Source organism: Leptosomus discolor, chromosome 4, assembly GCF_034619465.1.
Source record: "Leptosomus discolor isolate bLepDis1 chromosome 4, bLepDis1.hap2, whole genome shotgun sequence".
Classification (NCBI taxonomy): Eukaryota; Metazoa; Chordata; class Aves; order Leptosomiformes; family Leptosomidae; genus Leptosomus; species Leptosomus discolor.
In genome coordinates, this window is record NC_141394.1 from 15,504,763 (window position 1) to 15,532,371 (window position 27,609).

Here is a 27,609-nt window from a genome sequence, read left to right on the forward strand (position 1 = left end):
GGATTTTGGCTTCATTACATGCTTCTCTCTTCTCTGACTTTGTGGGATTGTATTTTTTTATGTAAACTTCTGAGAAGTTTATTTATCTTTGTGGATTGTTGAGCATACTCAAGGTGCTAAGATGATGTGAAAAGCTCAGCTATAATAAGTGTACCTACTACTTGTCACAGTGTCCTCCCCTCAACAAAAGAGTTGAGATTGTCAGCTATCTCAAATTTAGTAATTGTCTGGAATGTGCTCTGCCAGCACATTTTTATCTGCATCCTATACAATTACATGAATGCAAGTAGCACAGATAACTGTAATTAGCGTAGGAAATAATGCAAATGTTAACTATAAATAACTATGAATATTAAACATTTTCACTTCTTTTACTAGAAGTAGTCTTTAAAACTCTGATTACTTTTAGTAAACATTTAATTTCCTGTCCTCAGTATCAGTCTAGGATTTTTTGGCTCTGGTGTTACTTTTTTCCCCATTTTCTTTCTTTTGGCCAGGAATAACTGGTACACTTAAGAAAAACTTGCTCTCAGTTGAAGTGATCTCCAATGTGAAATTATTTTTTATCATGAGGACAATATCCAATATAAATTTATAGTATAACTTTGTGATTTGAGCAATGATTTTGTTGGGCTTTTTTCAGAGAAAAGAATTATTAATATATAATTTTTAATGTACTTTCAATTCTGTTCTTTTAGGTAACTTTTGAAATGCACAAAGAGACTCTTTCCCAAATGTACAGGGAGTACCAAGGGAAAGGTGGCGAAGGGAGTGGAACCTGTTCTTCAACTCCAATTAGAACTATCTCTGGAGTTAGCGAAGAAGCTGAAACCAAGGGAAAGCAACAACGTTTGGAGCTCAAAGAAGATATTACTGCTCCTTCCTGCATTATTGATGATGATATGGAGCACAATACTGAAAAAAGAGAGACAAATACCTCATCAGATGGTGACCCACAAACTCATGCAGTGTCTAATCATAGGGAGGAGTTAGAGGGGGAAGACGGGGAGACTGCACAGGATTTAAAAGCAGTGTCTTGTGCGGAATTTTCTACAGAACCAGAAGCAGTAAAGCCCAGTGTTTCAGAAATTAGTTCTGGAATAGCTGAAGCAATTGAAGATTCTCTGAGCAAAGCTGACGAGTTTGTGGAAGAAACGGTAACTGTCACTGCTGCTTCTTTAGCAATGCAAACTACTTTGGAAGGAGAAACTCCTGAAAGTCCAGAAAGACTGGAAAGATCAACAGTGGAGGTGGAAGATGAAGATGGCTTTGTTGATTTGAAAGGGGAAAGTAGTATGCCTTTACCTTCAGAAGAGTTTGCAGAAACGAACAGGGAACATAGCTCTAATGAAATTGAAATGACAAAGCAGGAAAAAGCAATAAAGAAACAATCTGCACCTGTGCTTTTAAAATCCGAAGATACTGAAGGTGTGGATGGGAAAAAACTAGAATGGACTTCTTTACCGGAAACAGTGAGTTCTGCAGTTCAAGAAGCAGCGACTCAGCCGGATTCGAAAGGGAAAAAGAAGCTGCAGGAAGAAAAGTTTGGTTTTAGTGAAACCAAAACAGCAGAAGAAAATGCAAATACATATGTGCCAGAGCCTGCTGGAGCCTCTGACAAAAGAATCGCCAAGCTTGATGTTTCTAGTGTTGCATCAGATACAGAAAGACTGGAACTGAAAGCTAACACATGTCTAGAAGCACCTCTACCCTCCAGATCCATACCTGAGGTAAATTCTACCTGTCCTTCATTTGTCTGGCTTAAAATACAAAAGGAAGTTCTTATTTTATGAGATTTTTGAAAAAGTGTGCCCATACACATTTTGGGGTTTGTAATGTGTGTGGATTTTCTGAGTTATCTAAAGAATACTTTCAGCCCTTAATTAAAATAGCCATTAGTCTTACTAATTTTTGTACTGAGAAGTCGCTAAGATTTTAGTCTTTGTATATCCACTTATGGGTGCTGATGGAGACTGAGTATTTGACTAGATGGAAGCATCATCTGTGTTGGTACTTCTTAAGTTTGAAGAATTGAAAGAAACATTTATATATTCTGAGAGGATTTGATCTCGAATTTCTTCTGCTTCTTTACTCAACCTCCCTTTGATGCTTTTCAGTCTGTTCTCTTATAATCTCAACTCGTAATTATTGAGAAGCAAACATTTCTTGTACAGAAAAAAATAGCACTAAGTTTCTTTCATATGCTAGTGGAACTTGTGAAAAAATTTTTTTACGCTAGCTACTCTGCAGGTACACAAAATATAAATATATATATTTGAAACTACAAAATTTGTTAGTATTATCACTCCATCACATCAGCCTACCTTTTTTGTGCAAATGTAATTTAAAACTGGGCTTCTGCTGCATGCTGCAGTGCTCCACCCCTCTAGTCTTTAGTTTCTAACTCAGCTTGTCCTGGTTAAATAATCATGTATCTGAGTAATTCCCTTCTGCAGAGATACCTGCTAATGGATGCTCTTCATTCTACACCATTCTTCCTTAAAGGAGGAAAACCACTGTCTACAGCAACATATACTCCCCTTGTGGTAAGGTTGGGTTGCTGCTTGTGTATGTCTAGACTGGCAGGTGTGGTAGTGCAGCTATGGATTAGTTTGTAGGTTTGGTATATCCAGTAAATAGCATTTGTGTAATAGTTTTAGCTTTATTTGTAACCATGTAAACAGTCTAAACTTGTTGAATTTCTAAAATCTCAAGTCTATTAAATGCATGTCAGTGTATGCCGTGGAAACTAATAACCAGAGTGTGGTGGGGTTTTTTTTTGTGTCTGTAAACTGTGTATTCAGACTTCAAGGCAACAAGATTCATCAGGACAAGATCTAGCTGCTACATCAGATGGGCAGAGACGAGACACTAGGTCAACTGTGTTCCGTATTCCTGAGTTTAAGTGGTCATTGATGCATCAGCGCTTGCTTACGGACTTACTCTTTTCCATAGAAACAGATATACAGATGTGGAGAAGGTAAATTTCTATGCTTTATATGGAATGATCTAGACTGACATTTCAATTATAATTAACTTCAGATTTTATTGAAACTGCATTGGAGTCACTCTTTGATTTCGAATTTTGCACATCTGATAATTTACTCATTATTCAGCAGCCTTACTTATTTTGTGACCTATACCCAAATATTCTCAGGGTTTTTTTTAAATCTTTATGGACATCAGTGTGTATTGGTTGAGGTCCTGCACATATATTTTGACAGAAATCCTGCCTACACTTAAGTCAATGGCAGTCTTGCTATTGATTTTTATTGGACCATGATTTTCATGTTCCTAATGTATGTAAGGGCCTACATCTTGTATTAGTATCTAAATATGGACAAAAAAAAAATCTATTCCAAATAGTATTTGTTACTTCTGTATTTAGACACACTGGGTGGCTGCTTTGATAGGGTTCTGTGAACACAGAGGTGTTCTATGCATTTAAAAATTAACTTGTAACAGGGATCTGCAATGTAATCATCAAGAATAACTTAAATAGGAGTGGTGTCTATTACTAGCTCCTAGTAGTGAATGTCAAACTTAAATTGAACCATATGGCTATACTGGCCCGATAAAAAGGAATATACGGATGAAGAAATAGAGTATTTAAGGTGAATTTTTGTCTAACTGTAACTTCTAGGATGTGATTAAATTAAGCTCTCAGGACATCATTGGATATAGCTAAAATATATTTTTGTTTAGGTTCCGTTTTGAAAATCTGTTATAATGTTTAACAGGATTTATTTTTTGTGTTTTGTTGATTTTTAGTTTCTCTGAGAAGCCCTTAGTATTGCATTATTTTTGCAAAGATTGAAGTTCAAATCTAGTTCCCACTTCCAGGAAACTTTATTGTATTGCCTGATACAGTCACTTTTGCTATAGTTTTTGTACAGTATACAAAAAGTAGTCATAGACCAGCCTATTCTTTAACCAAACGATGATTAACACACATCTTGATGTTTTTAGCAAGCTATGATCTGGAGAGATTTAAGAACAGAAAGGAAAGGTAGTTTTAGGTTTAGATTAAGGTACATCAGTTGACCCTTATGATCGTGTATTATTTGCTGCCCCACTAACTGTCTGGTTTTAGTTTTATGAAAGCATAAAGATGCTAAAAAGCCACAGAAATAAAGTTGTGGGTTTTTTTTTTGGTCAGCCATTCTACAAAAACTGTGATGGACTTTGTGAATAGCAGTGACAACGTCATATTTGTGCACAATACGATTCACCTCATCTCTCAAGTGATGGACAACATGGTCATGGCTTGTGGGGGTATATTGCCATTGCTTTCTGCTGCCACATCCGCTACTGTAAGAAATACCATTTTTATTTTAAAATGTATGTCTTGTGTGAGGATGCCTTTCTTTATACAGTGTATTAACTATTACATCTGTCCTTCGGGAAACAGAAATGTGTGTGGGATATTTCCACAAGCATCTCTTTCCTCCCTTTGCTACCTCAAGGCTTTCCTTAAGATAAATTGGATGTCTGCCCTCATTGCCTAGCTTCATTGTCCCACAGCGATCTGGAATGGGATTAAATCCCAATACTAGTGATTGTTCCTGGAATATGACTAATTAATACTTTTGAATATGATTGAAAGTGGACTTCAAGAATAATTTTTTTCTTCGTTTAAGTTGTAGGAATATTACCTTTGTGAAGTAGTAAATGTTGCTTTCAATTTTTCTGTGTAGCATGAATTGGAGAATATTGAGCCAACTCAAGGACTTTCAGTAGAAGCATCTTTAACATTTCTCCAGAGATTAATCAACCTTGTGGATGTGCTAATTTTTGCAAGCTCTCTTGGTTTCACTGAAATTGAGTCTGAGAAAAATATGTCATCTGGAGGAATTCTGCGACAATGTCTTCGTCTGGGTAAGGAAATAAAACCACTTAATGGACATAAGAGCTTGCTGTTACGAAATAGTTAGCAGTTGCTAGCTTTTGTGGTTTTTTTTTTTCTTCTGTCCTGTTTTTGTTAAATCAAGATTAAATTTAGTAAACTTTTACTATTTTGCTATTACTGTATTCTGCAATGCATATACATGGGGTTCTTTTCCTCTTTAAAAGTTTTAAATAAAATAAATGATTAAGTTTGGTAGCCTGACTGTTGTGGATGCATGTTTTAATTTTACCCATGAAGATATTTCTTTTGCCAAAGTTCCCCAAATAGTCAAGGCTGAGAATATAGCAGCTTTAGGAAAAAGAAATCTTGTACTATATACAAAAACCTTTACAATACATAGAAAAGAAGTTTAAATCTTGACGACAGCAGATGAAGGCATGGTAAAAAATAGAGATGTAAATTTCTAAAGAGCAGGATTCAAATTGGGCAGTAGTTGTATTCAGTTATTATGGTATGTTTGCATCAAATTGGACTGAACAAAGTGGTCACTACCTAAAAAAAGTAATGACTGTTCTGGAAATGAGAACGTACAAGATCATAACTGGGTTCAGTTAGTTAATACAGGAGGAGAGTATTCATGCTAGTTGCATGCTCTAAGACTTTTTGTAATGAAAAGTTTAATTTGCATGAGTGCCAGAGCAGCTCAGAGCCTCAACAGTAACTAGCCTTCCTCTCCCTTTCTAGGCAATTAAAACTTTGTGCAGGTAGAACAAGATTTATGGGATGCAAACAGGTATAGAGGTGGGGTAGTTCTTTTTTCCTTTGAAAATAATACTAGAAGATGAAACAGGTGCAATTGTGAAGCTAAAAAAAATAAATTGTGTAACCTCAGAACATTTAGTCCAAGAATAACAGAGCATTGTGAAGCAAACATTGTCATTTGTTTCACTAGTGTATCACTTGTATTTCTTCCTTACTAGTCTGTGAAATTTAGCTGTCTTCACCCTCCCTGCCCCATGGTTGTATGCATGGTAAAATTTCAACAAGGGATGCTAACTTACTTTGAAATAATGATTAGATATAGCATAATTTCCTAATAGTTTAGTTTTAATTATTAGTTATAAATTATTAAAGAATTTTGAACATTGTTTTGTGACTGTTTAAAATTTATGGAAACAAAAATACAATTTTACTGATGTGCTTTAAACTGTTTAGCGTAAGTGATAAACAGAAATGTATTCTACGTCTCTGTAAGGGATAAGGCATTACTATTTCCAGAGTAATTCTTAACATTTCTTTTCCCTTCAAGTATGTGCGGTAGCAGTAAGAAACTGTTTGGAGTGTCAGCAGCATGCACAGATGAAGCCTACTGGAGAGATGGCGAAGAACCAAAAAACAGTGCAGGGGTTTATAGGAACAGCAAAGTCTGCAGCAAAGGCAAGTTTAAAGCCATATTCAGGAACACAAGAGTCGTAATTATTACTCTGTAGAGAGGGATAAGTTTTTAAATTTTACCTGCACTACTGATACTTTAATAGAGCTGACAGGAATGAACACTGGAAATCCTGAAGTAGTTTTTCCAAGATGTGAGTTTAATACTTACATATTTAACCTTCCACAGAGAAATAAATCTGTCACAGGAATTTACCAGATTTTTTTTTTTTCCTTTAAAAACTAGATGTATATCTGATCTTTGTGCTCTAGTTATGGCAATATGATGTATAGTGGGTGATTGTACACACTTAATGATTCTTGGTAGAATGCTTTTAAAAGCAGAATCTGAAACAATTGTGCTTTTTTTTAATAGAGTCCAGTGGACATTGTTACTGGTGGCATTTCTCCAATACGAGACCATGACAGGCTTCTGCAGGATATGGATATTAATCGACTTCGAGCAGTAGTGTTCAGAGATATAGTAAGTTACAAATAATGTTGTTTTCTTTGTAGCTAGATTTCTGTATATATCTGTTTGCTCAATACTTGCTGTGTGTTATGCAGTTTGCTAAACTGAATTTGTGAAAATTGAATACTACTCACAGTAATTAGAAACTCATAATAATGAGTTGTACTGCTTGGGATTGGAAAGAGGGAGAGGTGGAAATCATTGCCTGCTGATCAGGCTTTTTGGTGTGTTCCTAAGAGCAGATTCTCTGGAATTCTACCTATTGAATACTAAGAATGTTCTGTTTAGTATAAATATATACTTTTACGTGCTGTACATAAACAGTTTGTCTAGGTATACTATGTATCATAAAGAAGTCTATGTATACTTCTTGAAAAATTATTATCTTTCTAGCTAATTAGAAATTAGAGGTCATCTGTAATTCTTTTACTTCCCCTCAGAGGAACCAATTTGTGTGCGTGTGCTGTAAATATGCATATGTTTTTTAGTCTTCAATTGACTAAAAATATCTTTGCCCTATGTCAGCAACTTTATAGCTGATATTGAGGAAATTGAGATTGATTGCTTAAAAGAAACACCTCTGTAAGCAAGTACAGCAGCTGTAACAGCAGTGAGTCATTGGAGGCCACAAGCTTGGACACCAGAACTTATTTTACAAGAATTGGGCTATTTAGCAAGTATAATAATTTATACAGTGACTTTTGTTCTATCCAGAATAGCGAAGGATCTTTGCTTTTTATCTTTACAGCAGTTACTGGTTGAAATAAGTTTCTTTCAACCCCTGCTTTAGTATCAGTGTGAAAAAAGAGTAACAGGAAGTGAATCTTCCATACTAGTGGCAACTGTAAAATAATCAGAGAATCACAGAATGGTTTGGGTTGGAAGGGACCTTAAGGATCATCTAGTTCCAACCCCCCTGCCGTGGGCAGGGACACCTCCCACTAGAGCAGGTTGCTCAAAGCCACATCCAACACCAGGGAGGCAGCAGCCACAACCTCTCTATGCAGACTTGAAAATCAAGCACATTCTGTGTACTCATTTTTTTTCTTTAAAAAAGTAATATACACGCACAACCTCGGCTTTTTTTTTTTTTGTGTATCTAATCCACCAAGTTTTTCTGTTTCACAAATAAATATAAAATGATGCAATAACTGTGCTTATTGGTTACTGTGTTGAGCTGTGGCGGAAAAGTAGAGTTTGAAAGATCTATTTTGTTAAAGCTTTTATTTGAGCTTCTTATAGTTGCATCTAAATATTTTGTTTGATTTGCATGCAGTTTCTTTGATTATGTTCAGCATGTAGAAATGTGATTGGCATGATTTGAACCTGTGTAGAGGAACTCAGATGAATTCTGCTTAGTCACCAGGAGTAGTACTTCCAATAGTATATGAACTTGATTTCAAGGAGTTCTACAAACATAGCAGAAAAAATAAGTAGTAGTGCTAATTCACTGGATCACATTATTAAGTCCAGTTGGAAACTGTCTTGCAAAAATTCATCTAGCAGGAAAGTTCTTTATAATCCTTACCATTGCAGGGGACTTTCATCAATCTCGCATTGTGCTTGCTTGATGCTAACCTGTTACTAGCTTACTGTTTCTGTCTTGTTCTATGAAAGTTAAGGGTTTGGGTTGAGCTGAGGGGGAATATGGGTTGTGTTTTTTCAGTGCTACAGATGAGGATCCAGCTGTTATTTAATTCTTAGAGAACTTCTCATAAACTTCTCCCTATATAGATTATTAAAGAACTCTTATGGAATGTGGGACTTCAATAGGAACTACAATCATGATAAAATGAGCTTTAGTAGTTTAACTTACTTTCTTGAACTGCTCAGAGGGAAGAATTGAATGCTACTTGAGCTGTTATGTAGAGGGGAAAAAATCCCTTTCTCTTACTGATTGGTCAGTTCTCCTGTGATCCCAGAGTGTACAAAGCTTCCTTCGATAGCCAGAGGCTGTCTAGTCAGATCTGGGATGTGTCTCTTTCTTCTGTTTCACTAGGAGTGACCGAGTACTCTGCGGAGGTACCTGACATAGCTCATACTAAGATTTGTTTTTAAGATTTTCTTTGAAAAATTTTACAAATCTCTTTGCAAAGTTACAGCTGTAAAGCAAATGCATGTTTACCAGCTCTTGTTTAGATTCTTCATAGTACAGTACATCTGTCTGGACAATCTGGTGATGAAATAAAACCTTAACACTGGTTCTGGAAATTATTCCAGAAAATATTAACTAATACATGTTAGTTTATAAGTGCTCTTACAATTTTGTTGAGTATGCTTGCCTGGTTGTACTTAACAGCAAATGCTGTTAATATCTTGGCACATTTGAGGAAACATAGTAAACACCTGTAAATAAATAAAGGGGACCTAGTCCCTGCACTAATTCGAAGCATGTAGTCAAAACACACAACCTTAATCAAAGTTGTCATGTTTATAAATGAAAAATGAAAGGATTAGTGCCACTTGAATACAATTGCTGTATTCCCTAGCTTTATAGGTGAGACAAACTGTGACTAGAGAATATTGTTCTTCCATTGTTGACATATCAGCTTACTCTCGGTCTGTTTATGGTAGCACTGGGCATACTTCACAGAAAAATAAACATGCTGCTGAAATTGTAATGGAAAAATCTGTGTGTGTGTCCTTCTTTTACAGGAGGATAGTAAACAGGCTCAGTTTTTGGCTTTGGCTGTTGTATATTTTATTTCCGTGCTCATGGTTTCGAAATACAGAGATATACTGGAACCCCAGAATGAAAGACGGCCACCAAACCATAGCCAGTCATTCAAGGAATCAGAGAATGAAAATAATGAAACTCCTGCTACAGGTGAACTGTTAATTATTTGGCCAAGTGAAATAATGTGGCTTATGCATCTTAAAATTCTGTAGAAGTCCATGTGAAATTGTGTATAAATATGCACATTATAACAACTTAAATAAACAACATTATAATATTAATTTTGCCTCAGTATTCCTATGTATCTCTTTCTGATCTGAGAAGAACCTAATCTCTATTTGATTTTTCTGTGGGAGGAGGTTAATCTCAGTGAAGCAGCTATTCACAAATGTTTGTTGCAGAAACGTTACTATTTTGTGTAAGGTTAAGTATGTATACGCGTAGACTGGCAGCTTTTTGTTTGTGCTGTAAGACTTCTTTCTCGTGTTCTTCTTTAGGGCAATCAATTAATTTTCATTCTTTGACTGTTGAGTCAATATCTTCAATTTTCTTGTCTCAATTTTTGGATCTTAACATTTCAGGCTTCTCAGAAATTAAAAGGAAATTTTTCTCTTCTAAGTTTCCTATTAAATACTTACAGATAGTATTAAATCTCTAAGTAGGCAAGAGGAAATACTTATAGCTGTGTTATTTCACTTGTCACCTATTGGTGTTACTTCTTTAGGAGCAATGTGGTGAGTGCAATTCTGTTAATAATGGCCTTAAAATGTGTTTTCTATTTTTGGTATGAACAGATGTGGAAAACCCATCTGCTGCTCTTGGTGCTTCAGCCTTCATTGCAGATTCAGAAAGTACAGCATCTGTACAAAGAAGGGATTCTGGTCTTGGGGAGGAACCGGCTTCAGGGCAAAAACCCAGTTCCAGTAGTGTTGCTGAAGCAGGACCTCCGAACGTCAGTGCAGGTCCAGATGCAATCAGTGAAGTACTATGCACGCTCTCATTAGAAGTAAATAAGTCTGAGGAGGGCAGAAGCGAGACAGGAACTGAGGACAGTAAGCCTGAAGCTTCTGTACCGGCTGCAAAAAACGTCAATGTAAAGGACATCCTGAGAAGCTTGGTAAGCACGCCAGCTGATGGGACTGCAGTGGATGCTGGTCTTCTGCCACCAACCTACCTTGGAGTTCTTGGCGATGGAGCTGCTGAGCAGCCTGTACAGTTCCATTCCTTTGACAGGTAATGTAACTTCTAAAATATTTGGGCTATTTCACTTTGCCTAAGATATGTGTAAGGACAGAAGAATTCACACTTAGTTCACCAGATCTCATGTACAGTGTCATTTAGTACTTAATATAATCAAGATGCTTTGATTTACAAGTAGAACCCTTGGCTACAAAGTCCACTGACATCATGTACGTTCATCGTGAAGGTACGCTCTGCAAGTAATGGGGTGCTATGTTATGCTATGAAAGACTGTGGAAATGAAAAATGACTGGTGATTGGGTTATACTTGAAGGTCTTGAAGCTAGCTGAAGAGTTAACTCTCCAGTCTCCATACATGTTACAGCTCGGAAGCAATATGGTAAGAGGGCCAATAAATTGCCTAGAAATGACTGCAATAGTAAAAGAAAAGATTAAGGATGTAAGCTGTTCTTTTGTCTTTTCTCTTCTATTTCTAACTGCAGCACTTGCAGATGAGTGCTGCTGTGCTGTGCATATTTAGTCAGTCTTAAAGGACTCAGGAAATAAAATGGGCATTAAATAACTTTAACTATGTGTAGATTAGCTTGTGCGTTGATCACAAACAATCTAGTTTCTGGTACTGTAGGCCTGCAAAAGAATACTGGTTTAATAATAGTTACAAATGGTTCAAAACCACTGGAGTAATCATCTAGGTGTCCTTTTTACCTGTAGAATGCCCCCATATTCATTTATGGAAATGGATCTGTGTTCTGCCTTCTGGTGCTAAAGGCCCACTTTAAATCTTTCAGGCTTCATGCAGTAGGTATATCCCATAGCTGTTAGATTTGCTTTGTTGTTTTAATAGCTTTTGAAATTTTGTTTCATTTTAATAAATATCTATCTTTTTTAATACTCAGATGCTGCGGTGGATTTAAAATGGAGCGTTCTTGCTTTGTTTCTCTTTTAGATTGAAGTTCCTCTTTCCTGATAATAATTCTGGTGTCCCCTACATCTGAACCTCATTATCTGCTTATCTTTTCTCAAGTATAGTAGACCGCGTTGTCTTTTACTATGCTTACTGACTGACTTCTCCAGGGTTCCCAGAAACAACAAAGGGAAGAAAGAATCCAATAACACTTGCATTCCTGCCTCTAGAGAAGCCTTAGTCCTATCCAGAAACGCTGCAGTTGATCTGGTGCAAGGGGATCCCCTTGTTGCCATACCAGTATCTGATCCTCTGCTTATTCCTGAACTTCCTCTGGCTCTGATGTCTTTGCAGTCTGTGGCTGCCTTGCTCAAACTAGCAAACCTAGATGACCCAAGAAAGGAGTGCAGCTCTGCCAGGGGTATGGATGCAGCTGTCACAACATGTCTTCTCAACTCAGATTGCTGTATCACTAGTGGGGGAAGAGATGGTGGTGGTTGTCTGGCTAGATTAGACGCAGACGGTGTATGCTAACATTTAGCCCCTTCGCTCTTGTCTCAAAGTAAATGCTGTGTTCTGCTTGTGATGCTAAACAGGAGGACTTGTTTTGGGAGCAGTAGGAGGATGGAGGCAGAGGGGGAAAATTGGGAGAAGAGGGACACTGAATTAGAACTTGTCATGCCTCTCTCCCTGCTGCTGCTCATGTATTTTTAGCACTACCCCATTGAGGCCTCTCATTGCTCTTTACAGCAAGTGGGCAGTTGATGTGAAATAGCATGATGCTTTAGTCCGTGACTGAAGTTTTTCCTCAGGAAATTGTATTGTTCATTGCTGAGTGGTAGAGATTTGAACCACAAAATAACTTTTATCTGAATATCTGGTACAGAAGTGCGTGTTGCATTTAGGAATTATTTCTTAGCTGTTGCTAAAGCTGAAGGTTTATGCTGCCTGTGCAAATCTGATTTGAATTAGTGTAAAGCAGGTTAATTAGATAAGAAGTAATTGGGCACTTGCAGTCCTGATGTTTGACATGGGTAGATTACACCTACAAAACCTTCTTATCAGAGAAAACTGTGCAATTTAATTAGAAAACATGTGCACTAAAGAAATACTGGGCATTGGCAGCAGCCCTTCAGTCCCTTGCAGTTCTGTGTTCTTTTTTCTGTATAGTTACAAAGTCACTCAAATAGTGAAAAAACTCCAAACCCTTAAATTGAAGTGTGTATTGTAAAGCAAGTCACTGAGAAGTTGAGCTACTTGCTGTTCTGCCCTTTTACTTTTCCAGTGCTGCACTATCCCAGATGGACCCTTCTCTCCCTTTTCCACCTCTGAAGTGCCAGCCATTTGTAACTACAACTCACTTAACCTTGAGACACAATTACTATATCAGATACTGACAGGAAGCTAGCCTGGTGAAGGAATATATACAGAGGAGTGAAAGGGGACTGAAGCAGTGCAGCATGATGCTTGTGAATGGAAGAGCAGAGGGCAAGGTTTTTTGTAGGGGTTTATGTAGCTATCTGCACTGCTCCACAGTGATAACTTGCGGGCATTAGTTTCCTGTGATATTTTTGTGTCTTGTGGGTGGGGCTAAATGTATGAGGAAAAGGTCATGAATAGTATAAAATATTTTGTCCTTCAGCAGCTGGCACGTGACCTCGGTATGTCAGCAGCTCTGTATTTCTAGGTGGCTTCATTTTTCAAGTCCTTGCTTTTGTGGGTATGTCAGGTAGACAAAAATGTACTTAATGATGTAGAAGTCTTGCCTCTAGTCAATTATCATCTGGTAGTGACATGCACAATCTTGCATCTATGGTAAATATGTTGATCTATGATAAGGCATGTTGCCAACTAGCTAATAAATCAGTTAATCAAAGGTGACAGAGCACTGGAACAGGCTGCCCAGGGAGGTTGTGGAGTCTCCTTCTCTGGAGGTGTTCAAAACCCACCTGGATGCAGTCCTGTGTAACCTGCTCAAGGTGAAGCTGCTTTAGTAGAAGGGTTGGACTAGGTGATCTCCAGAGGTCTCTACCAAAACCCCTGCCATTCTGTGATAGAACAACTGTGCATATGAAACATTTATATTTCAAATTGTATAGACAAGAAAGTTTCATGACCATATGAAGGTGACTGTCCTTATATAGTGTGACTGCTTAAAATACAAGTTTATGCTCTGAAATGACACCTAGTGACAAGAGTGGGAAGGAATTATACAAGGGAAATAAAACCCTTTTTACAAGAAACGGTAATAAAGTTGGAAATAGTAGCTCTTATCTCTGGGGTAGACAAAAATACTAAGGTACATTAGGAAAGTTTGGAAAAACAGGCTTTGGGATACTCTCTTATTTTCCATGTCTGGTTTACATTTAATATATTGTTTGATGGCAAACACAAGTTCTGTGAGTTAACTTTTTTTTTTTCTTTTTAAAGACACTTTGTTAAAAGTTGTTCCCATGTAGCAGTTTACCAGTGGGGTATCTCTGGGAATTTCAAAGCGTCTCTCTGATCCTGCATTTATCTCAGGAATGCTGTGTCAGAAATCAAAACTCTCCTCATATCTTAAGGATTATCAACTTCCCAGCCATAGCTGGAAAGTATACAGCAACAGCTATGTGAGTGAAACCTTACTGAAAGGCTGCCAGGTTGCAAGCCTTTGCAAACAGCTAGGTGTATGTGTTCATTCCCATGCCAAAAATCTTCCCCTTATCTTACATGAAGATACAATCTTGTGATTAGTGGGTGCCAGGGGTTTATCGTGATAAAGTTCAAGACTTGCATTGGCTTTTTGCCAACATCTGTATGGTCATGAATTAACGTTCCAATTTCAGTGTATCCTAAACCAGCAGTTTTCTTATTTAGTAGTAATCTTGTAGAAAAAGAGGCAGGGGGAGCTCATGCAGGCAAATTTAAATAAAACAAAAATAAAAATAACCAAGTTTGGGATCTCTAAAAAAAGAGATGACATTTCTCTTCAGTTAGTCTAATAAAACCCATAACCTATCACTTGCCATTTTTACTGGGCAATTTACAATAAAGCCTTGGTCTCTTCTGGCTTCTACTGCATCTACTCTCTGGAAACATTCAATAATCATGTAGTTAGAGGAAGCTGATGCTGAGGGTTCAGAGGAATACAGGCTTTTAAATCATCATCTGATACCATAGAGCTTAAATCTGCAGCTATGCTGTAACTTACAGAACAGATATGTTAATACGCTCGTTTTATCTTTTTGGAACATCATCTGTAAGCTACTTAGTTTGGCTCAGCCTATGTTTACGCATTTGTCAATTAGTGGTGTGTATGGGCCTTTGTAATTGCTGGTTGTGGTATTTCAGTTAAATTTAATCAAAGTCATTTTTCTGTGTGGAATGAATACATTTTAGACTTCATTGATTTGGGCCTCAAATGTAAAAAGAATAAACTTGTCGATTAAGTCTACCAGGTACAGATAGAGACAGAATCTGAGAATGGGGCATCTGTAGGTAAAGGCGCATATGCTGTGATGAGAAGCTCGGCTGTTTTGGCACACCAAAAATTTGCATTCTGCAGGGGCTGAAGAGGCAAACCATTTGAAGTGTTCTCACTGCCAAGCTGATTTTAAAGTTCTCCTACAAAATCGATTGAATTCTTTCTATCATCTCTTCTGCCCCCTGCTCCAATCTCTCATGGCTTTGAAAGTCTCTTATACTTCCTTTCTCCTTGGGTATTTCAAGGGGGACATAAGAGAATGGGTATTATCTACAGACAGCAGAGCTCAGAGATTGACACTGACATGGCAGGCTGCTTTCCTGGCTCACAAAGTAGAGGTAAAAATAAGTCTCTGATCCTCTTTATTGGTCTTTTGCTCATTGCATAGGAGCCCTGCTGTGGGCATCGTTCTGGTAGCCTGGAACAAGACTAACTTCTTTTGGTTTTGAATTAAAACCATTATTCTGTAGGGAAACAGACAAACTGTCACCTGTGTTGCTGTTCAATGCTAAAAAATGGAATGCTAAGAATTAAATCTGTATTAATTCCTGTATGCCAAGAGGAATTAGAGCTCATGTAAGTATTTTTAAATTATAGTGAGGTCATCAGTTTGGCCTGGCCAATGTTGTATTAGGAATATTTGACTCACACCCAAGGAAAACTTGTAACTTGAAATATATTTAAAATTAATTGCAGTCTTGCCATATTTAGGAAATTTTGCCAATATTTAGGAAAACGTACTAAAAGTTTAGGAGATATTTATAGATTTTTCACATCTTTACATTGAAACAGAGGAATCGGTGATCTGAAACCAAGAAAGCTTTCAATAAGTAAATCCTTATAGAATTTGGCAGAATAGATCATTATTGTGTAAGCCTTTGTCTGTGATGGAAGTCAGTGTTCAGCTCAGTGGTCTGTGCTCATTCAGCAGTGAATAATTGTCTGCAACACGAAGGCTTCTTACACTTCAGCATAATTGGGACTAATAACACACTGACCTTCTGTCTAAGATGTATTTATGGTGGCTAGTTCTCACTATGCCTGACCTACGTTTATCAGTTCATGTGCTGTAAATTCCTACTTTAAGCCTTAAATACTTAATTTTAAGTTACAAAAGGCAAACATCTAATTTAGCCATGTAAATGAGGCAACTAAACTATCATTTTCGTAGTGCTCGAGGTCTGCTTGAAATACACCTTAAGAATATTTTTTGTGCAGTTTTTCTAGTTTTATTTCTTCTGTATCTGAATATTATGGTAATTGATGTTATAATACACAAATGTAACCCGAAACTATAGAGTTAAATGAAATGGTGTGGTAATGTGTATGTTAAGGAGTAAAATGTGTTGACTGTTTTCTTCCATGTGACACATCTCTACCCATGTGTGAGGTTGCTTGATGTATGTTGTTATTCTGATGAAATTGATGCATGATTACAGATGGTTTTTAAAATATTATTTTTGTAGATCTGAGGAAATATATTATAAGGTCACTTACTGATGAATATTTTTCTCCCTTGTGTAGTAATAATTAACTTTTTAGGAAATGCTTATCAAGTTTAGCTACGAAAAAGGGCTGTCTTATAGGGCACTTGCTTTTAAAGGGTACACACATTACTTGAGAGAAGGTGAAAGGACATTAATTTTTAAGACACTTCTCTGACAAATTTACCTGATTTAATAATGTGCTAAACTCTCCGTGTTTTCTACATAGTTTATTTACTACAATATTTAATCTTGATTTTCCACTGTCTCGTACATTCTTTTTGCCATATTTTTTACTTATGTTAGTGTTTAAATGATCTTTTGAAAGAGTAACACAAAGGAACATTGATGGTTAATGGCAAATATTTCTCTTTGAACACAGTTGCATTTCAATGTAAATATTCACAGAAAATAGCATATTGCTACACAAAGAAGGAAAAATGCAGGAATTTCGGAATGTGAATAAAGAAACATGACCAATGTTTATGCTTCAAATATCTTAATTGGCTTTCCAGTATGTGGTAAATATGAATCTATATGTGATTGCTGAGCCGTACTTTCATACCTTGAAGAAAGTCTGGAAATAGAAGCTCCTAAAACAAATCCTGCAACTGTAATGTTGGGCGTTTGCACCACTGAAAGGGGAGACCTACGTAATAGTAAATGTTACATTACAAATATTGAAGCAATACGTAGCTATAAAGTTAAATTATGTTAAGATACTTTGATGTTTTGGTTTGTTGTTCTTGAACTATTTTAAGGATTTCATGAATCAGAAGGTCATGGCAACTGACCAGAAGACAGAGAGGAAGTACATTCAGGGTTTGAGGTTTCTTTACATCATGTTTTTGGACAATATCCAGCGCTTCTTAAAACTGTGTGCTTCAGGTTGACACAGCTGTCAGGACCTTCTTTCCTCACCAGAAACACTCTTTATTTTACTTTGGCTGGAAAAATTGTTGACTGTTGAAGATCTCTATCTAAAACAAATTCTGTTCAGAATTAGTCTGATGCTAGAAAACAGCTTTATGGTGAGTTGTTCAAAGCCTCTGTTTTCTTCCAAGGTTCAGATTTTTTAGTGTGAAGCAGCATTTTCTCCAGTCCCTATACTGTTGCCTTTTATCTTGCTGCATAGTTATGGACTACAGCAGAAGTCTTTGGCTGTGATTCATCGTGAACACTCTGAATCCTTAAGCAAGCTTATGACAGAGGAGGCCAAGAGCTAACATGACCTTTAAATATAGCAATTGCCATAGAATTTTATGAAGTAGATTTTTACATTTTTTAAATTTTAATTTTTCTTTTAGCTAAAAGCTAAAACTTTTTTTTCAGTGGAATGTGGCAAACAACCTAAGTTCTCAGAAAACCTTGTGAAAATCAGTGTCTTTTGCTCAAACCATGTGGTGACTGTGTCTGGAACACACATGTGCACGCCTGTGTGTATTGTTTATAAAGCAGCATACATTATTCTGTATTTTGAAGTCTGAAACCTGTACTTACTAATTTTTATTCCTTGAATCAAAGCGAAAGAAATTATGTTGGGTAATTAAAAAAAAAGCCTGTTAACAGCTCTACTTTGCAGATGTGTTTTAGTGCCATATTCCTGGTGCTAGTAATCAGAGTATCTGTGAATTAAAGTCAATGCCATTGCTAGGTACTGAAAAATATAATGCAATTGTTAGAATATAATTTCTTTATGTACCTCATGGAAAGCCAGTTACTGCAGATGAGAGTAGCAGCTGTTCTTGTATTCCCAAACTTTTACAGTTTTGAAGGTGGCAAGGTATACAAAAAAATCTTAGAAGGCAAAAGGGACTATTGTGGTCATTTACTGCTGTCTGTCGCAGCCCATGAAAAAAAAAAAGTCGTCTTAATTTCTTTGCTTGAATGCACCTCTCCTTGGGCAGCTCTAGAGAGTCTGACAACTTGCTGAAACTGCTCCCTTGCTCCCTCAGTGCAACTACTCTTAAGCACACTGAAGGTCAGTAGAAGTTTACAGGAAGGAATGATAATATATAGTGCTGTGTCAGAAACAGCACAGAAAATGGAAGACACTTGTAGCTGGGATTTTTTTTTTTTTTTTGGTCTTCACTCATTGTCAGCTTTAGTTGAGCAGTGTTAAGATAACAGCTCCATCTGCAGACAGGTTTCCTTGCTCCTATGCAGTTCCAGAACTGTTACTTGCCCTGCGAGGAGCTTCTTGTAGTTAGTGCTAGAAATGACTCCTGTTCTCAACTTCCTTCTTGATCCTTCCGGCATGTTCATTTCTGTATTTTCATCTGAAAGGCGGGAGTTCTAATATATAAAATTAGTCGAAGTTCAGTCATTTATGTGTAATTTTTTTAAGGTGTGGGTCTGGCTTGCCCTTTACAGCTTGAAAGATCACCTGGTTTTAGTTCCTGGGGCTCTTAATAGAGAGTAAGATCAGTAGCGTTCATAGGCATTCAGAGGACACAGCCATTCTGATTTGATGTTTTGAGAGAATTCTGGTTGACTTTAAGCCCTGGAAACAGAAAACCTGTCTAGAATTTTACCCTCAAGGTAATTTGCTATTTTCCAATTTAAAATTAATTTTGTGAATGTTATGTTTTGAACAGACACTACCTGTATGTGCACGATTGCCATCTACATGTGGACCAAAATTTGTCACTAAACATTCTCCCATGTCACCTTGCATCCAAGATAATTGTGTTTGTATTAGTTAGCAGTAAAGGGATAATTGCTAGTGGATGTGCAAAGAAATATTTCCAGCTCGTGCACTGAGATCTTACAGAGTCCATATGAATAGACGTGTATTTGTAATATGTCTGTATTATTTGACTTTTATATTTTTGATCAGTATTTCTTAAATTGAACAACTATACAGTAAAAGAACTTAAAATCTCTGAAGGAAAACACCTGAGCTTCAGTGCTGGATTGCGAACGTTAGGGAAACGTTGAAAAGTTAGCTCTGTGTGGGTGCATCTTGTACTCAGTAAACTTGTATTGATTTCCCAGCCCCTTCCAGGTTTTGAACGTGTGTTATAGAATAGTAGTAAGTTTCCAGATGGTGAATGTCACAGAATCTTGAGCGAGAGATCCCCTTCTTCTACCTGGGTGATGCAAAATTACTCGGTAATATGGCTATAATTTAGAAGACAGTCTAATTACATGAATTATTTTTTTTAGTGCATTGTTCGTGTTTTGGGGAAACTGACATGAATATATGAGCAAAATTCATGGTTTGGGCACTATGTCTTGACTTTGGGGCTCAGGTGTTGTTGCTTCTATTTTTTTAGTGTATAGTTAACATTAGCAGTCACCCTTATAATGATATGGCATGTACTGCCTCCAAGTATGGTGCCTGCCTGCTCCTGCCATTAAGGAGGGTTGATTTAATCGGTAACATGGTCTGGCTTCTGTGACATGCTTTGGACTGAAGAAGGGACTGAAATACAGACCTTTTTTCTCATTCTAGCAAGAGCTACTTTAGAAATATTTGACAGAACTTCTTTGGTTGTTATTATCACACCTGAATTTGAGTCAAATTTCTAAGTTACTTTATTTAGAAAATGAATATTTTAAAGCTATTAAGGGAATACTTTCATTGTGTAGTTACAGTACTGTCGACAAAAGATGTGATTAAATAAATTGAATGTTGAAGACTTTTGGCTTACGGTTAACACCAGGTAATTAAAAGTAAGCGCTGCTGTGGGAGTGCATTATATATCAGCTGTACTCTTTACCTCATTAGCTGTGTTTTTGCATGTTTATGGAGCTAACTTGCAATTAAAAATGCCTTTAACGTATGCTTAACAAGGCCTTTTAGGTATTTGGAATAAAGTACTACAATTTAATTGAAATTGGTATAGCATAAATAGATGTCTTAGTAACATGTAAGATAAATCTCCATGCCTAACTTGTCACTTTGCATATTTTCCTCTTGTGTAATCTTTAATGCTGACTATAAGGCCTGACATTTAACTTGTATATGAAATGGAGATTCTCTCTTCAACTCCAAAGAGTGTTTTGATTTTTTTTATATAAGCAAAACTTGATTGACAAGATATACTCAAATTAATGCCTTAGCCATATTTTTAACATGTGTGAACATTTGTATGTACAGGCGGGTATGTGTTAGAGAGTTTTTAGCTGTAGTATATCCTTCTTCAGTTAGTCTTCTGTTCTGCATTAGAATACCAATAGTGATAGACTGTCAAGGCAACCTTCAGTATTGATAATTTATCTTAGTGTTTTAATTTTGAATACTGTGAGATCTTTTGTAAATAGTTACCTGAAGTTTAAAACCAAATCTCAGTGAAACTAAGGTGAAAAGTAAAACCTACGTGCAGGTCACTTGTCCTTCTGATCTTCTGACCGTGTGCTTGTTTGTCAGGGATTTTGCAGATATTAAAGTGTACTATAGAAACTAAAGCAGGGTGAAGTGTCCTTTAGGGTAAGGTAGATTGACAAAAATGATGGAAAAAGAAAATAGGGGAGCAATGGTACTTTTGCAGGATGTGGAAGTGTATGTGCTAGATGTGTAAATGAAGATCATGATGTGTGAACCTTCATACAGTATTATTTACTAATTTTTTTTCTTCACCTAGGAGTGTCGTTGTACCACCAAAGAAATCAACTATTTCCTCTTCTACAGCTGCTATGGGTATTCCTACAAATGCTGTCAGTGTGGTTTCTTCTTTAGATTCAGCCCAAGCCCCGGATTTGTCAGGAGAATCTCCTGGTGAGTAAGAGTAAATTAAACAACTTAAATCCCAGCCCTTCCTCTCTTGATTTCTGTCATTCACCGTTCACTCTGAATACAAATTAACAAATAAATTTTTTATGTGTTTTTTGTTATTGGTTTACGTGATGGTGAGATGCCCGTATCTCAAAACACTGTAGGTGAGAACAATTGTTTTTCAGACATTGTGGTGAGTTGCCTTCCGTTGTAATACTGATTAGTGTGTGTGTGTGTGTATATATATATATATTATCTGTCTATACAGGAGTCTTGCTTATACTAAAAACGTTGGTAGTTATTGCTGGTTATATTTTCTTAGGGGGAAATGTGCCGATAGTCTGGGAAGATGATGTTTTACATTTTATTTGTTTTTTAAGTACTGGAGTGTATGTGGTATAACATGTGCTATATTATCAAGTCAGACAAGGGGACCTGTGAGACCTTTGTATCCTGCATACTACTTTTTCTATATCTTTGCCGTATGCCCTCACATAGCAGCTTGCAGGCCTTCATTCAGTATCTGTGCTTCTAACAAAGACCAATGTCAGATACTTTACAGGAAAATAGATGTGACTCTAGGTTAAACTAGACCAATTGTCAGTGACATTATATGGGTTCATGAATGTAGGAGTTCATCCTTTTTGATGTTTTCTGAAAGTTCATCCCCCAGATCATTTTATTATACCTAGTTTTGATGCTGTAGCCACACAAATGTAAGAAATAACCTGTTTATAAATAAAAAATATGAAAGTATTGTTGTATTAAAAAAATATAAAAAAACTTTTTTAAAAAATTAAAACTTTGCATAACTTTTTTGGAGTTCTCCTTTTGCCTTCATCTAGCAGAACAAATGACATTTCTGAGCAATATTTGTCATGATTTCAAGATTTCTCACAGGTTTTGTGAAGCTGGTATTTAGTATAAATATGTTCTAGTCTAAAGACTACTTTTTGTTACGGATTTTTTGTTATGTAAAATATAAGTTATTTATAAATTGTAGGGTATTTGTCCAAGGATATCTGTGTTAGTGCTAAGTAGGGCTGAAAATTATATACAAGTGTTTCCAATAGTTTTAGCCTGAGGTCAGATTCAGTGTTGATGCTGAACTAATTGCTTTGGACAGTTTTTTCAGTGGGGACAAAATTGAGTAGGTTGTTTATAAGCAAGTGGTCCTTTGAACTCTTAGTCTCTCTGGTCATTCTGTATGAGATAAATGATGCCTAACCTTATATGCTGTGTCAAAGGCATGCTTTTCTACTTAGCCATGTTTAAGTCACAAGGCTTTGTAGGATCTCATAATTGTTTGTGCCCATGAAGTTTAATGTCTAGACTTAGAACTTATTTGCATCTTAATCGAGGAAATCTCAATCTATGCCTGATTATTGGTGTTTCTTTTCAATATTCGAGTTTCTTGCTTCCTGTTTTTATGAACTTACATCCAAATTGCAAAGATTGAGGGGAAAAAAATGTAATCTGTTGTCATGTCCTCTAGTACTTGTGTCTGGAAGATTATTGTTGCCATCTTCAACTGCCCATTGGATTTCTTGGGAAAATCAAAATGGTTTTATTCCAGCCACGATAAAGGAAAAGAAAAGCTATTGAAATCTAGCATGGTCTCTTTCTTTGCAAAAGGGAGAATCTGTTTTGTTACTGAAACTGGAGGAGGTAGCACTATACTAGTCTAGGAGTAATGTTTGGACTAGAAAAATTAGCTGTCTTTTTAAAATGTTGCAGTTCTTTGGGGGAGATTATCTCTAAGCAGCTAATCTGTTTTAAAAATAATAAAACCTTACCTACGTTGAAATTGTTTAAAATAATTGCTGATTTGTTAACTTCTTATGGTTTACCCAGGTTAGATGTGGGCTTAATTATTACAATTTCTGAAGTCAGTATTCACTTGCTTTTAATAGAAATGAAATAGGGGAACATTGATTTTCAGATTTAGTCAATCTTTTAAGAAGCTATAGAAGAAAAAATAAGTGCTCCTGTGTCTGTAGAATGTGTAAGAAATCCAGACAATAAACAATACTGATGTAATTTGTAACTGTGTGACTTCCAGCATGTCTGGGACTTTTGGCAAAAATTGGACATGTAATCTGAACTGATATGCATAAAAAGAAACTAATCAAGATTAAAAATAGTAGACATGTTTAGACTGGCAATCTAATTAATTAAAAGGAAAAAGTAAAGGGATAAATGAAATCATGCCTTAAACAGATTAAAACGTGAGACTCTCTTTTTTCCCCAGTAAAATAATGGCATAGAAACAAGAATTTTGCAGTTGGACTGATTTATGGTTTTGTTGCTTATGTAAATTGCACACATTTAAGTTTCAAATAAAGTTCTATGTAAAGCCTTTTAACTTCTTTATTTGAGGATACAAGTAGCAATAAGCGAGTTTTCTCTAAACCCAAAATAGAGTATACATAATTTTCCCGTGAGTTGAACTCAGGTATTCTTTGACTAATTTATTGTTTCATGCAGCAGAGAAACAATACATTGTTCTCATTTTTTTTTTGGCTAACATTCATTGTAAGTCTGTTTACTTTTGTAATTAAGAAAAAAAAGAATTAAATCCCTTTTTTAAAAAGTGCTAAGGCTGGGGGTTCATGTAGTCAATATAATATTTGGGCTTTTTCAGATTTTATATGAAAGCTATTCATTAATCATTATTGCTACACTTAAAAATACATTTCAGCTGTTTTTTCTAAAGTCAAAGTATTTTTTAAAGTGAGTTTTGTATGCATTTGCTATGTTTTAAAAACTGATTAAGCAAACAGAACCTTAATATAATAATATAATGCTCTACTGTGGAGACTTCAGTCGATTAACTGCAAAACAGAGATGAAAGTGAGATACAGACGTTGAAATGGAATTAAACAGCAAGTGATAGTGTTTTAGTTGTAATATGTACAGCAGCATAATTTGAGAATAAGTTTTATATAGTATGTGAGCATCCTTCACATGTAGATGTGATGTCAAAATTACTCGGTCAAGGTAGGATCTGTGTTGAAATATTAGTTAGTCTACATGGTTCCAGATCCCCCATTTGGCCATTTGTGTGTGCTCAGAATTCATCAACCTCCTTCCCAGTTTTTTTTCCTGAAGTTTACATCTTGCCTGTAGCACCAGGTCTGTGAGTATCTCAGATATTTGACCCTTAAGATTGTCCTAAGCTCATATCAAGTGGATGTGACATGTCCTGGCCTACCAAATACAAAGTGTTGACAAGTTGGAAAGATAACTATCTAAGCTCACTCTGTTCCTCTGATACTTTGAAAGAGGGTGAAAACATGTTTTGTCCTCGAGACAGCCTGGCCTTTTCACAGGACAAGTTTCTTCACCTTTACTCATTCAAGCTGCTGAGTATTTCACAGCACAAAATACCTTTCCTGAATACAAATGTGCCCCTTGTGTTCTAAACTTGCCCCTTGTGTTCTAAACTTGCCCGTATGTTGCTGATGGCTGATATTTGGGTTATTGGTCTGCTGGAGTTGCTACTCCAATTGTTGAAAGGGCTTGGAAATGAATGGAGAAAATAAAGCCTCTTCATGGACCATGAGCAGCCAATCATTTGTCTCTTACAGAGGGTGGTACTGAGTAAAAGACTGTGTTTACCAATAATAATCGAAGGAGGAGGAATTTACTCGAGTTGTTTCTTCCTTCGATTGGCTCGTAGGCTGAATGTCAGATTTGATGCAGAGATTTTACACATGCTGTATCCAGGAAGGGCTATTGGAAAGGCAGGACTAATGTTTGGATAGGCAGGACTTGGCAGAGTTGTTTGAACTATTGTGAATATGCTAGTGGGATACTTGTATTTTTGTTTGTCACTTAGTTTTCCTTCTAAATGTTTCAATGACAGTTGTAATGTTCTGAAGAGATGTGAACTTTTTTGAACTGTTTTGCAGTTTGCACTCCCACTGTTTTCTCAATGCTCTGAGTTTGTCTGTACTTGAAGGATTTCACATGCTGTTTATTAGTGCTTCACTACAAGGAATGCAATTTTGAGGCTTTCACTATGTGGTTTGCAAATGGTTGTTCAAATATAAATTTTTTTATGAAGAGGGAGTATGAAAGTCTGTAGGAAGCAGGAGTGAATTGCGTCTTGTCCTTACTGACACTCTGAGTGTAGAAAACACTGAGAAGTTCCACTCAATTTCTGTTGCTTGCCTCCTTCCCCTCTTGGAGTTCTTTGGGTCTCGCGTGTTTTGCCTCTGAGCCACACAGAATTGCCAACAGGATTTCTGCTTCTCCTGAGCAGAGACATGGGCTGTTTCTCAAAGTGTGAAGCCATAAACAAGGCCAAGTCAAAGGCTGAGGTGAAAAAGGAGGTGGATGCTTGGAAGAAACCTGGGAATAAGCATTAACAGGAGATAAAAAAGGAGTTGTAACACCTGAATTCTAGTCCTACATGTAGGAGAATGTAAATTTTCTCCCACAGTTGTCTTGTTTTGCAAAGAAGAATGGTATTCATTGATTTTTTTTTATACACAGGTGAAAATAACCTTGAAGACTTGCAATAAAACAAGTTAGCAGGAGACAAGCTAAAGTAAGAAAAATGAATGTGAAGTGAGCTACCATCAGTGCAGAGGTAGTTCAAGAAATTCTCTGGATTATAGTAGCTATTTTGAAGAGAATTCCAGCTTCACAGTGCCATTAGTTGAAGGCTAGTTACCAAAGCAGAATGACACTTAAGAATCTCAAATGCTAATGATATGCAAGGGAAATGGTTTAATACTGTTTCAGTATAATTAAGTGTTTTAAAGCAACTTCTCTTTAGAGGGTGCACCATGGTTTCATGAAATCTGTTTTGGCTTAACCTACAGATGTGTTTACGTAACAGATCTCTTATATTAGCTTGTAAAACCTTTCATTGTAGTCTTGCATTTTACTCTTCCAGCCCTGGAAGTGTATTTTTGAATGAGCTCGTTCGTTTACTAGATATTCCTTCCATAGAGAGCATCGGTGTATTTATGTATGTTGTACAAAATTAAGAGGTGTGGTTATTTAATTTAACTCTTTGGGTTTTTTTGCCTCATCTCCATCCTCCTGGAGTAAAGTATATCATGCAGTGTGTGTGTATTGCCAAGTGTACTTTGTAAGTGTATATGCAAAAGCATGAGGATCTTGCACAAGGAGTTTCTTTAACATTATTTTATTGCTAGAGACATTATTTGTTTAGACCTTTGGGGACCTTGAATAAACAATAAGATTTCACTGTAAGGGTGCTAGACAGATGATCTATTTGCATTTTCTTTTATGTTCTTGCAAATGTCTGTAAAACTGTCAGTTTGAAGGAGCCAGTTTATCAGTGAAAGGATAAGGAAGAGATAAGTCAGTTTAGTTCCACATGTTTGAAGTAGCTACTGCACTTACCCACATGTGTGTTGTGGATGAAAATATGCTACTGAAGTATTTTCTTTTTTTTTTACTGAAGGCAGAAAAAATAGTAGAATAAAAAGCCACTTATGAGTTAAATAAAGTCAAAAAAGTACTTTCACAAAACAGTATTTGAATGCAAAAATCACTATGCCTAATCCCATCTAAAAAAAAAAAAAAACAACAAACCAACCCTGAAACTCTTAACTGTGATAAATCTGAGATTCACCCCTTTTAGTGAAATATATCTGAGTTTGGAATGTGGATTTAGGTGATGATAAGCATGAAGAAATTCAGGCCATAAATATCCTTACATAATCTTCAAAAAGAGTATCAACTTATATAGGTGCCTGCCTTATGCTGTTGTCAACTTCAAATTATCAGTGCTTTTACTGTTATGTCTATATTTAAAAGTTGATTTTTAACTTAAAATGTCATAGTTTTACATTTATACCAAATCTGTTATGCACAATTTGTTTTGATTTCTGGAAGAAAAAAAATCATGCCCTATCTGTGGTGTCAGTGATTTCCTTTACCTCCCACTCTAACCATTTTTACCCATGCCATTGTGTGTAAAAACAGAAAAATAACGAAAACCCCAACCCATCCCACAAAATAAAACAAACAACAAACCCCCCAAGTTACCTCAGATTGAGTGTATATCTCTTCATTAGCCTTGTGATGGCTATTATGCCCTTTCATTGTCCTTGCAGATGTTTCCCTTGAACTTTTTTCTAATTTTTCCTTCAGTTATTTTGCTTGTGGCCTAATTATGGCATTGAATTATTTTCATCTGATTTAATTGTAAAACTCATACTACCTATGCTGCACTAAGTCCTATTTTTTTAACTGATAAAATGATCCTTGATTTTGTTATGCATTTAATATGGTGGGATTTTAGTTGCATATACTTTTGAATTCTAATACATACAATAATTAGTGGATTACTGGTCACAGATTCTATTTGTCGTAGAAAGCATGCAAGCATTTGTATAACAAGACATTCTGTATGTGCAATCTG

General features: G+C 36.3%; 1 protein-coding gene across 3 annotated transcripts in view; it reads left to right on the forward strand.

Moving 5' to 3' along the window:
- Positions 1-27,609, forward strand: part of LRBA (LPS responsive beige-like anchor protein) — a 421,265-nt gene that overhangs the window by 84,925 nt on the left and 308,731 nt on the right. For 2 of the 3 annotated variants that reach the window (XM_086464075.1, XM_086464077.1), the window contains exons 22-30: positions 699-1,730; positions 2,805-2,980; positions 4,160-4,313; positions 4,698-4,878; positions 6,159-6,286; positions 6,657-6,764; positions 9,408-9,579; positions 10,224-10,662; positions 21,073-21,206. In XM_086464075.1, coding sequence (XP_086320201.1) covers positions 699-1,730; positions 2,805-2,980; positions 4,160-4,313; positions 4,698-4,878; positions 6,159-6,286; positions 6,657-6,764; positions 9,408-9,579; positions 10,224-10,662; positions 21,073-21,206 — 2,524 coding nt within the window. Of the gene's footprint in view, positions 1-698; positions 1,731-2,794; positions 2,981-4,159; positions 4,314-4,697; positions 4,879-6,158; positions 6,287-6,656; positions 6,765-9,407; positions 9,580-10,223; positions 10,663-21,072; positions 21,207-27,609 lie in introns of all 3 variants that reach the window. The other variant, XM_086464076.1, reaches the window with a different exon arrangement.